The 12,721-nt window shown below is 41.8% G+C and overlaps 1 protein-coding gene across 15 annotated transcripts in view; it reads left to right on the top strand.

Moving 5' to 3' along the window:
- Positions 1–6,550: 6,550 nt before the first annotated feature.
- LOC133485634 (regulating synaptic membrane exocytosis protein 1-like) overlaps positions 6,551–12,721 on the top strand; it is a 109,013-nt gene continuing 102,842 nt past the window's right edge. For 5 of the 15 annotated variants that reach the window (XM_061789664.1, XM_061789649.1, XM_061789652.1 and 2 more), the window contains exons 1-2: positions 6,554–7,548; positions 10,509–10,583. In XM_061789664.1, the coding sequence (XP_061645648.1) occupies positions 7,397–7,548; positions 10,509–10,583 (227 nt within the window). In that variant the 5' untranslated portion in view covers positions 6,554–7,396. Of the gene's footprint in view, positions 7,549–10,508; positions 10,584–12,721 lie in introns of all 15 variants that reach the window. The other 10 variants (XM_061789650.1, XM_061789651.1, XM_061789646.1 and 7 more) reach the window with 6 other exon arrangements.

Here is a 12,721-nt window from a genome sequence, read left to right as displayed (position 1 = left end):
AATATCAAAGATTTTGAATGGTTCGTAGTTCAATTCCACGAGAAAATGTTCAAACAAACATCAAATCACTGAACTAAAGATCAAGTCTTTTGTTCCTGTTTAATATAGACCTAAATTCTTACAAAACAATAGCAAGTAGCTTATGTTATTCTTGAATATTTTTGTTGAGCAGAAGTCGGCACCGTTTTCGAGCAATTAAGAGTCCCTTGCAAATTATGACAGTAATATGGCGCTCAGTCATAAGCTTCTGGATTTGAATCTCAGCTCACGCCATCCAGTGTGGCCTTTGCACCCCGCGCTTGTGTGGGTTAACTGATGGATGCTTCGAGTCCCGCTGTGGTCAAATGATAACCAATGGGAGAGATGCAAGTCTGTTTCCTGGCTACTGTCAAGGTGCCCCTGTGCAAGGCACCCCTCCCTGCCCCCAGCTTAAGAAGTGTAGCACTGTTTCCGCACCCCTTTCACGCTGCCATCTCTCCTTGCATGCATGTGTGCAACTGGCTCTAGTTCTCTGTGTGGTCTGCAACACAAAATATACACGTTGAATTTTGTTGAGGTATTATGAGTACAGTATGATAAAATTAACTGAAAACTCTAAAGTCGGCGGCACGGTGGGCAACTGGTTAGCACAACTGCCTCACAGTTCTGAGCACCAGGGTTCAAATCCCGGCCCCACCTGTGTTCTCCCCGTACCTGCGTGGGTTTTCTCCGGGCACTCCGGTTTCTGGAAGACTGTGGCATGCTCAGTTATCGCTGTACTTGCTATTTTTCATTTGATTGCTTTAAATTAATAGCTCAGAAGTGGTTTTCATCTATCCATCCATCCATCCATCCATTTTCTGAGCCGCTTCTCCTCACTTGGGTTGCGGGCGTGCTGGAGCCTATCCCAGCTATCATCGGGCAGGAGGCGGGGTACACCCTGAACTGGTTGCCAGCCAATCGCAGGGCACATACAAACAAACAACCCTTCGCACTCACATTCACACCTAGGGACAATGTAATGCATGTTTTTGGGATGTGGGAGGAAACCGGAGTGCCCGGAGAAAACCCACGCAGGCACGGGGAGAACATGCAAACTCCACACAGGCGGGACCGGGGATTGAACCCCGCTCCTCAGAACTGTGAGGCTGACGCTCTAACCAGTCGGCCACTGTGCCGCCGGTTTTCATCTAACTTACTGTAATTAGAACTTTACCACCTTGTTGGCATAGGTCAGTGATAGGTCCCGACTTACTTACAAATTTGCGTTAGGCCGCTGCCGTACAAACAGAACTCTGTTGAAAACCTGACTAGTGAGCATTCATTGCTTATATTTTTTATTGTCTCTTTTCTCTGGCTTCCCCCTCTCAAAATTATGTAAATATGAGGAAGTGTTACTGGTATTCGTAAGTTATTGATTTTTGTTGTCTCTCTGTCCGTCCACTCTCACTTAAATCATAATGATGACTGAAATCGCCCAAATGACATTTTGACACACATAGCTTGAAATAGCTATTAAGGGTGTGTTTCCACACCCATGACTTGTTTGATTGCAATTAGTGTTAATGTATAAATAGTCATAGAGTGTCTAAGCTCTTGAGATACCCCTGCACATTTTATCCAGGGCTGCCGCTGCACTGACTTTGCTGGGGAAAGTCACGGGGAAAGCAAAAGATCTGTCAAAGGACTGGTGTGAGAAAAGCTAGTTGAACTTTAGAAATCTGTAAAAGATATAAAATTATTTGAAAATGCCAATCAGTACTGTTCCAACTCTGATAAAGAAGTGGAACATTAGTGTTTTTGTTGATACCACGCCACGTTCGGGGTCACTCAACAAAAATTACAGACACAACGGCCATGAAGTTTGTTCGGGATGTAAAGAAAAACCCAAGAGCAACTTCCGCTGAAATACATGCTTCTCTGCAAAAAAAAAGAGCAGTGTGGCTTTTTCAAGATGCACAATAAGGAGATACTTGAACAAAAGTGGTCTGCAGAGCCGGGTCGCCAGAAAAAAAAGCCATTGCTTCGGCAATATCACAAAACAGCCCACTTATAACAGAGCCTCAAAACCTCTGGAACAAAGTCATTTGGAGTGATGAACAAAATTGAACTTTTTGGTCACAAACATAAACGTTATGTTTGGAGAGGATTCAACAAGGCTTATGATGAAAAGTACCCCATCCCTACTGATGTTTTGTGTGAGGTACAATGGCACAGGGAACATAGTCAAAATTGATGGCCATATGAATAAAGCATGTTCTTAAAAAATAGAGGACAATTTGCATTCATCAGCCTGGAAGGTGCGCATGGGATGCACTTGGACTTTCCAACATGACAATGATAGCACATAGCACAAGGTCAAGTTGACCCTTCACTTACTGCAGCAGGAAAAAAAAAGTGAAGGTTCTGGTGTGGCCATTACAGTCTCCTGACCTCAATATCATTAAGCCACTCAGGGGATATCTCAAACATGCAGTTCACGTGAGAAATGAAAGATACTGTGTGCTCTGGTTTCCTCCCACATTCCAAAAACATGCATGGTAGGTTAATTTAAGACTCTAAAGTGCCCGTAGGTGTGAGTGGTTGTTTGTTTTTATGTGCCCGACAATTGGCTGGCAACAAGTTCAGGGTGTACCTTACCTCTGGCCCGAAGTCAGCTGGGATAGGCTCCAGCACGCCCGCTACCCTAGTGAGGATAAGCAGTACGGAGGACGAATGAATGAATGAACGTTTTGCCTGCCCACTCATATTGTCCTTGAAGAATGCTACACATCTTACAAGTTCTGCCAGAGTGTGTAATTTATGAGCACAACTGTATTCCATTTTATTGTTCTCTCTACTTTTTTTGTTGCCCTTTGCCATTGCTTTTTGTGCTGTCCAGTTACAAATACTGTACAGTAAATTCCAAGACAACAGAGGGAGTATGCCAGGCTCTCATGTCGTATGTACAGCAAATCTGTTGGTACAATGAGACACAACTGACTAACGACTAAGGTTTCTGGACAAAACAGGTTAAAAAACAAACTATAAAATAAGATTGTTGGAGCAATAATCTGTTTATTGGTTAAGAATATAAAGTAGTAAAAATGAAGTCAATCTTTAAATAGCTTTCTAAGCATAGAATGAGCTAGTGATGTGGTTTTCATGTCATAATACTGAACAATATTTATTTTAAGAACTGAGCATTATCACTTTTTATTTGAATGTTAACTATCATCTCTAAACATATTGACATAACTTTGAACCAAGACACTAAAGGGCATTAAACCAGTCCAGCAAGTATTTTTTGCTTGTATGTCATCAGTTGTACAAATAATATTTTCATATATTTGTTTGTGTTAGGGCAGCACGGTTCAGACTGGTTACAGCGTCTGCCTCACAATTCTGAAGACCGTGTTTAATCTCCGGCCCCGCCTGTGTGGAGTTTGCATGTTCTCCCCGTGCCTGTGTGGGTTTTTCTTCGGGCACTCCAGTTTCCTCCCACATCCCAAAAATATGCATAGTAGGTTAAATGAGGACTCTAAATTGCCCGTAGGCATGACTGTGAGTGTGGATCGTTGTTTGTTTGCATGTGCCTTGCGATTGGCTGGCCACCAGTTCAGGGTGTACCCCGCCTCCTGCCCGAAGATAGCTGGGATGGGCTCCAGCACTCCCGTGACACTTGTGAGGATAAGCAGCTCAGAAAATGGATGGATGGATGGATGTTTGTGTTAGTAAATGTAGAACGGGGGAAAATAGAGACGACATATACTGTACATATTTAAAGTTTGCAAGAGCCACGTTTAAGTCGACACAATATGCAGTTATAATGGGTTACACAACTGATATTTAACATTAAAACTGGATGTTATATATCATTGTATGTTACCTGTGACAAACAGGCAGCTTTAAGACTGTAGTTAGCTTAACTGCTGCATGGGCAGTGACTACATTGGATCATTGACAAAGATTTACCTCTTTAAGGTAAACAGTTGTCTTATTGTAAAGATTATATTATAGAAAGATTATTTTTTTTGCTGAATTTGCAGAGGAAATCTTTGTGAGTGCAAATCGGCCGAAAACAAAACATTAAATGGGGATGTCTTGGGCTCAGGACTTACAGGGGCCATAGAAAAAAATATTTTCAATTTGCAGCATTCATGTGGTGGGGTCCAAAGTGATATTTTTTTACGGCGCCCCAGATAAATGCTCTTGATTGTGATAATGCACATAGCAATACAAAAGCTATATTATTATTATTTGTTTTAACATTGTAAAAGCTTTTGATAGTAAATTATATAAATGTTCATTTTGATCCTCTAAATGGGATATTGTAAAAGTGTCTTTCAAAAAGATCCCTCACTGTTCATACACGTTTGACTTGTATGGTGGATGTTCTCAGCATTGTAAATGTGATTTTAAAATCACATTTTAGTTTTTGAATGAAATATTTGAAGGAATATCACGACTATGGAAGTAGTATTTTCTAATTTGCACTACAATGATATCAAATAGTTGCAATGTCCCCTCCTTACCTTGAATAGCTGCTGACAGAAGGTGAAATTGTTTACAACAAGGACTCACTCCGTTGGTATCGCATAATAATTGCACACAGATCACTAGCCATTTAGGGTCACTATAACACGTCATTATTCTTCATGACTCTGATTCTCTTTATTTTGACGCTCATTTTGCGAAAGGTTTTCAGTGTTGTCATCCTCCCAACCATTCAAATTTGAAAGGCTGAATGAATGCCATACAGTATCTGCAATGATCGACAAGTATAAGCAACATTTACAAAATGTGAAACAAATTTACAAAATCCAACAATTTTGGGGGGGGGAACAAAAACCTAGGACACGCTGGAGAGACTATGTCGAAGTGGCTGGCCTGGGAACACCTTGGGGTCCCCTGTAAGAGTTGGTCGAAGTGGCTGGGGAGAGGAAAATCTGGGCTTCCCGTTCAGTCTCCTCTTGAGCAGATAAACACAGTTTCACAGACGCGCTAGTATGTTTAGCATTCTGAGATCATCTTTCCACCTGTCTCCAAACTTATCCTTTCCATTACTTTGGTAGGTTAGTCTTTCTATAATTAGTCTATAAAACAAAATTTTGTCTGGCCTTCCTAATCTTGCTCGAGTGATTTGTATCTTCCAGTGTTGCCTTTACACTTCTGTCCATGAAGTCTTCTCTGCACAGTAGCTTGTGATACCTTCACTCATCCCTTTTGTAGGTTGTTGCTGATGGAACTAACAGTTTAGATCTTTCCTTGCAGCCCTCACATTTAATCAACTGCTGTTGTTTTTCTTGATACACCTGAACTAACATCTGATACTTAGTATAACAGTGGGATCGTTTGTCATGACGATGTTGCAAATGGTTATGCAGGCTAAGGCCAATGTTTGTGCAATGGATCACAATTGCTTGTTATTCATTCATAGATAACTCTCTGGTTTTCATGTTACTTACACCTCTATGTGTAAATGTAGTTTTCAGTGTTAACGCCCATGTCTGAAACCAAGTGTAGACATTCAGTGCTAGCTATTTCTTTTTTTTTGGACACACCTGTGCAACAAAACACACCTACCAGTAAAATGTTGTAATGATTTGAATCAGATGACAGACAAATTGATTCAAACAAAAGCCACACTCTTCTAAGTTGTGTATCAGATTCAGATGTAAATACAGTTGCAGAAATACTTAATTTAAAGGCCACTTATTGATGCTTGTACCAAACATGGTGTTATAAAAAGTGTTTTCATCGGTTGTACAGTTACACACTGTCAACAGGACACTACATCAGTAGATCGCTACAAACCATTTCGGCAAGATTTGTGATTTGTGCATTTGGGGAGTTGGTGTTTCACAATGCTTCACATTTTGCAAGTTAGTTTTTTTAAATTGTATTTTGTAATTGTCATAATGTTTGACATTACATGGTTAATACTTTTCGGCCATGTAAATATCTCATAAGAGTCTAGTGGAAACGAATTGGAGCTAGTGGATAGGAAAACATTTTGATTTCATTACGAAACGATATTTAAAAAAACTACTTATTTAACAGCATCACAACTACAGGCAAAACAGTGCTTATAGTTAAGATGAGTTATACTTTAGTTGATAATATTTAAATCTGATCTCCAGGTTCATCAGGATACGCAAACTAAGTAGTAACGGTGGCTTTTCTGCTTTCTGATCATAAAGGGCCCAAAGTAATACTTTTCACGGGGCCTAAATTCTTGATTGAACCCACGAACATGTTTTCATGTGGATGGATCAGTATATGTAGGCATAGAACCTTGTAAAGTGTGTCCCCCCCCCCCCCCCCCCCCCCCCCCCTCCCTCCTGTCCACTTAGCCAAAGTATGTTGTGCTACTTTACTAAATGCACTAAATGACAACTTTGGGGGAATCTTAAAGAAGTCTCGCACTGCGATGCCCCGTTTTACAGTCTTCCTAAAGCTGACCAATCAGAGAAAGGTGTTTGCTTGTGGGGACGTTTAAGCCTTAAAGAGACAGGAACCAAAAGAGTAGAAGGTGATTGAGCAGAGTGCAGACTTCATGAAGCTAAAATGAGACAAATAATGAAGGTTATTATTTAATGGACTTTATCTTAGAAAAAATGCATTGCCTTGTGGAGCTTTAAAAAAAAAACAAAAAAAAAACCAACAACAAACAACTCTTGAATTTTAGTGCTAGGTAAATGAAGTTAAGCTGTAACATAACAGTCAATTGGGGGCGGGCAAACCTGATATCTCGCCCCTGAGGAAACCCTTTATTTTGATACGTGCGACAGGCTGCCGTGAGCGCGCATTTCCCCCGTCGAGTGGAGCCCCCCATTCTCAAATTAGGGCGGCGCGTTCCTGCTGCAAGAGAAGTGAACGCGCTTGAGGGGCTGCGGTTTCATTGACGGCTCTGTCTCCTTGACAGCAGCATCAGCATCAGCATCAGCATCATCAAGAAGTGTCTGCTCGCCTTGCAGCGACGCAGCCAGGCCAGTAGTCGAGCGGAGACCGCCTCCCTCTCCTCTGCTCGGCCGGAACTCGGATCATCCCCGTGTGCCAGCGTCCACACCGACCGCCGGAGAAATGGGCTCCCCGTGAAACAGAGGTGGTGGAGGGGAGAGGCGGGCGGCTGGGTCGGGGGGTGGGGGTTAGAAGACACCGGAGCTGCAAGAGGGAAAAGGAGAGGCAATCACGGCAATCCGGAACATTGGCACTACCACAACCAACGTCGCTGTCACAGCTACTATCACGCCGCCGCCGCCCTCGCCGCTGCCGCGCCGGGAGCCCCCCCCAACCGCCATGGGAACTCCGCATCAGTCGCTACTAAAACTACTTCATCCGTGGGCCATGTCGTGATCCGTGGACTCCGCCAGCGGGTTTTCGTGATCCGTGATCCCAATCGAGGGGAAGAAAGAGGAGGGTGGTGCTGAGCAAGATGTTCGCCTCAGTAGGCCCTCGGGGTCCAACCGTCGCTCAGGCCATCCCGGAGCCGGACTTGAGCCACTTGACTGAGGAGGAGAGGAAGATCATCATGGCAGTACTGGCTCGGCAACGGGAGGAAGAAGCAAAGGAGGAGGCCATGCTAAAGTAAGCTAAAGAAAGATTGTGCGTGCGTGTGTGTGTGTGCGTGTGTGCGTGTGTGTGTGCGTGTGTGTGTGTGTGTGAGAGAGAGGGATATATATATATATATATATATATATATATATATATATATATAGAGAGAGAGAGAGAGAGAGAGAGAGAGAGAGAGTTCATTGTGTAACTCGTGCTTCAGCATTAGTATCACACCTTTTTTCTACTGTATCTTACCATGCATGTGTTTGTACGTGTGCTGGCATGGGTGTGAGTATACTGCAGCTTACTGTAGTTCACACACACACACGCACACGCACACGCACGCACACACACACACACACACGCACACACACTCACAGACTGGATGCAATAAAAGAAGAACGAAAAGTGAAACACAGGCCCGAGTAATGTTTTAATCCTGATGTTGGGTTATTGGTAACTTGAGGATGATGACAGGATGAAGTGTCTGTCACTATATGGCTCATCACCAGCAGCGTGACATCCCACTTACACCCTTCCCTGAGAAATAGAAACTAATTTCTCATTTGCACTCGTGCCACTAGCATCACTACTATGAGTCACGCTTATGCTTCAGTCAAGTGGACTATATTTGCTTTTAACCTGAAGTATTTTATTGACAGATGCAGTGGGAAGAGGGCAATGGAATAGCAGAAAGCTCACTGATGCCTGACATGGCACATAGTAAAAGTAAAACCCTCCCTGTTGGCGTTTATCTGGGCAGCATCCATCTCAACAGCTGCTGTTCCCAGCTCTGGGGTGCGGTTGAGCCTTTCCCATCCTTATGCATGATACAGTATGTAGGCCAGAGCGCTTGCAAACAGACAGGCTGTTATAGAACCAGTAGGCCAATAACAGAGTGGGGAGAAGGCGCCTGTTTAATGTCATTTTGAATCAGAGTGACTTGTATCCACTGTGTGCATCCACCTCCTCCGTCTTGCTTTATATTGCCCAATCACCATACATGCATCTATGAAGAAAGGTTCAATGTTTACCATTACGATCACTGCGGGAATCAACCCAAATCCACCCCCTTTTGTCAGTACCACATCATCCAGCAAGTTAAAGCCTTTCCTCATAGTCTCTGCACACATAGCCGGACAGATGGATAGAGAGATAGGATGACCCACCTAAGCTACACGTTCCTCAAGCTGTACGATTCAGTTCTATTTTAAGCACTCTGCATGGACTGATAGGAGGATCGATTCACTGCATCTAAAGTAGGAAACGTCCAATATATAGCTCCAGTTCTAAGTGGCTGTGCGTCATTTTTAGTAATGTTTCAGAAGACAAGGATTCAGACACGCCATTCTGTAGCAGCTGCAAATCAGACTGTCAGCCCCTTCGTGTCTTAACTTCTACTGACCTCAGCACCGTTCTCTGACATTAGTGTTTAGATGTAAATTGACATACCAAAGCCATCTTTTCGTGTCTCACTGGTTGACAAATACAAATTATTCACACAAGTATTGCACAACTGGCCATTGCATCTCAAGGAACAGAACATGTCGGAAGCACATGTCACAGTCTAAGTGGCTTTTACACTGCTAACTCACAGCTACTGTTGGTATTCCCAGCTTCCAATATTAGCTTAGGCCTTTCGGTATTGTTTGCATCCTCCCACAGTCTAAAAACATGTAGTTTTTGTTGAGTTATTTTGGACGTAGTGTAGAATTCTACAAACCCTTCAAGTCTTTAAATTACATTCACAATAGTGGTGCAGAAAATGGACGGATGGATGGTTTCCCATTTGCAGCTGTAAGAAACCGGTTAAAGCAGGACTCTTCTGGGAAGACTTTTGGTGTGAGTCTGTGGGATCTTTTGCAGCTTTTGAGTTCGTGAGGTCAGACGTATCTGATTGTGGACAGCCTTGATCACAATTCTAGAACTAGGCTCTGTTTGGAGCTTTGGGCACCAAACTTATCCGAACATTCCTTTATGGAACTTGCTGTGTGCACTGGGGCACAGTCACACTGGAACACAATAGGGCCTAGCCCAAAGTTACCACAGAGCTGTAAAAATTGCAAATAAATTAAAATATAAGGGGAAAACTTCTTAATTATTCAAGGAAGTGAAGCTGTCAAATACTTTAGCCATAGAGTGTAAATGTTTGGTGAGTCAGCAGAACAACGGGATGGGTATGTATGTTGTACTACAGATAGGTATAATGGTATACTCAGTTTAACCAACTTTAGCTGGAGGTGAATAATCTTGTCAAAATGATTCTTTATTGTAATTTTACAAAAACATGTCAATGCGCCACTGGATGCCACATTTGTATATTCCTTTGCTCTTCATAAGGGCACACATGCATCAAACCATAAACAAAATGTTTATTGTAAGAGCTAGATCGAGCATACAGTAATTTGTCGTGGGTTTGTGATGTTTGCATGCATGCTTACAGCCTTGCACTGTATACTTTTTTTGTACAATAATGTGCAAGGGGTGCATATTTTGAACACATTATGTATCATGTATTTTTAGAATTGCCAATTACAGTATCTAACAGTATGCATGTGAGAAAAATTTAACTGATAGGTTTACAAGCTTTGTCACACATACATAAATTTGATATTTGAATTACACATTAATTATGAAAAGTATCTAGAAAGCTATCAAGGTGGGGTGTAGGACTCAAATTTCAATCCCAATAGCTTTAATCAGGTTGTCTTTGTTCAACAGTCTTGTCTAAGCCCACACGCATCATTTTGAGGGGACATGTTTCATGAAGGACTGGATCATGTAACTGTAACTGTTTGATATTAACCACATTTCCTATTTTAATTTTAAAAAAATGTAATCATTGTTTTTGTCTGAAAATCAGATCGAAAACGATACAAATGCTTTACAGTGTGGAAAAAGTAGTCCTTGTAAAATAGGAATTAACTGCCAATACACAAAAATATGTTTAATATAGCCAAACTGACAACATGTTCTTACTTTGTGTATTTCAGAGAAGAGAAGCCTATCCAAGCAAGAACAGTAAACTTGGTTGGGCAGAAAAAACCACCGCAGCAAAACGATGTCCGGTGAGTGGCTACAGTTAACTATATTACCAAATTGCTGGGAGTTGCAAATTCTAATTTAAAAAGTGAGTTTGGATTGTGCCCTCCATTTGTCATAATACCTGTCTGTTCTTTTGCTTCACCTTCTTTGTTTTGTCGTGAGATCCAGTTTACGCCTTGGATGAGTCACTAGGATCACAACTGCAGCTGCAAGAATGGCAGTTTATAGAATACACGTCGGTGTTGAGAATAATTATTGTATGTACCCTGTATGTACTGAAAATATGCCTATCTAGCAGGTGACGACTACAACAGCTTTAACCATAAAGATGGACATTACCCTTCTGATAATTCCATAGCAGAGTTTTTCATGTTTGAGGGTCCTGCAGTGTGCCCACTTCTTAATAAAACATATGTTTTGCTGCAGAAATGTTCCTCATATTTGAGAATCAAATGTGCAGGAAAATGAATAATTTCTTTATATAGATCGTTATAAGTTCAGAGATCAAATAATACTGTATGTGTGGATGTGAGCCAGACATTGGCAAATGGGCTCTTTGCACAAAATCCCGTGTTGCCGAAATAATGGCAGTCTTTTCTGGTTTTGAAATAGTTTTGACGCCGTGTTGATAGGATTTGCCCCAACTAATCATCACAGATGTACAAATATCATCTTTGCAAGTCCTTCTCCATAGCATCGAGCGGCAATATATTTAAGGGCTTTAAGATATAATGCCCCTTTTTACAGACATGGATATGAACGATAAGTCAATATTCTATGAACGATAAGTCAATATTCTTCCATTATATATTACATTATATAAAGGTTCTCAATATGTCCCGAAACATTCCCGGTTAGTGACCGAATATGTGTATGGTAATTAGGCATACACTGAAAAAAATGCGTTGTGATGACGAAAGCAAAAAAAAACAAACGAAACAAACAAACAAAAAAAAAACTTTGCCAGCTCGCTGTTGTGTACACTACCGTATATTGTAATTATTATTATTTTTTTTAAAAAGGCGCCTTAACATCCATCCATCCATCCATTTTCTGAGCCGCTTCTCCTCACTAGGGTCGCGGGCGTGCTGGAGCCTATCCCAGCTGTCATCGGGCAGGAGGCGGGGTACACCCTGAACTGGTTGCCAGCCAATCGCAGGGCACATAGAAACTAACAACCATTCGCACTCACAGTCATGCCTACGGGCAATTTAGAGTCTCCAATTAATGCATGTTTTTGGGATGTGGGAGGAAACCGGAGTGCCCGGAGAAAACCCACGCAGGCACGGGGAGAACATGCAAACTCCACACAGGCGGGGACGGGGATTGAACCCCGCACCTCAGAACTGTGAGGCTACCGCTCTAACCAGTCGGCCACCATGCCACGGCGCCTTAACAATGAACGAAAAATCTCACAGTGTAAATAAAGGGCTGCTTGATGTTATGTATAATTTTTCCACATCCACATTGTATGTCACCAACGGATCCGTGGAATCTTTGTAATCCAGATGTAGAGTTAAGTTTTTAGTTCCCAAATCTCTTTCTTGAACAAATCTATTTTTCCTGATTTTCGTTGACGATGTTCACATTGGTACCCAGCAATGTTCAACATAATGTTTATGTTACTTTTGAGAAAAAAATCAAATATTTTTTTTAAGTCGTGCGGGAGTACATGTGCGGCTCTTCAAACTATGAATACAGTATATGGCTGTCCTATTGCACAAAATAGGAAAAGAGTGACATGTATTATTTGCGACAGATATGACGACATAATGTTATGTGCAAAGAGCGCATGAAGGTTTGTCAAGTTCATCTTTGGAAATGGTTGGTGGTGGAGGGTCTGTTGAGGGAGCTATTTGATCTACTCTAGATTTCAAATAAAGCACACACAAGCCAGTTGGTCTGTTCCCAATTTATTCACGTAATGGATATTTTATTTCAAACACAATGGTGTGGTAGCTTTTTATTCTGTGTGTGTGTTTTTGATCATTAATACAGACGTGAATTGCCAGTGTTACTTGAAACAGACTGTCATCTCGCTTTGAAGAAATATGAGCGTCTCCATCCCTTTCGGCTTATTTGTGCTCTGAAATTCAGGTTCCCTGCAATTCGGCATGACTTCTACAGTCAGTAATGTCTTTCTTTTCGCCACACAATGATC

This window comes from Phyllopteryx taeniolatus, chromosome 11, assembly GCF_024500385.1.
Source record: "Phyllopteryx taeniolatus isolate TA_2022b chromosome 11, UOR_Ptae_1.2, whole genome shotgun sequence".
In the NCBI taxonomy this organism is placed as follows: Eukaryota; Metazoa; Chordata; class Actinopteri; order Syngnathiformes; family Syngnathidae; genus Phyllopteryx; species Phyllopteryx taeniolatus.
Note: the sequence above shows the minus strand (reverse complement) of the source record. Positions and strands in the feature narration are given on the sequence as shown.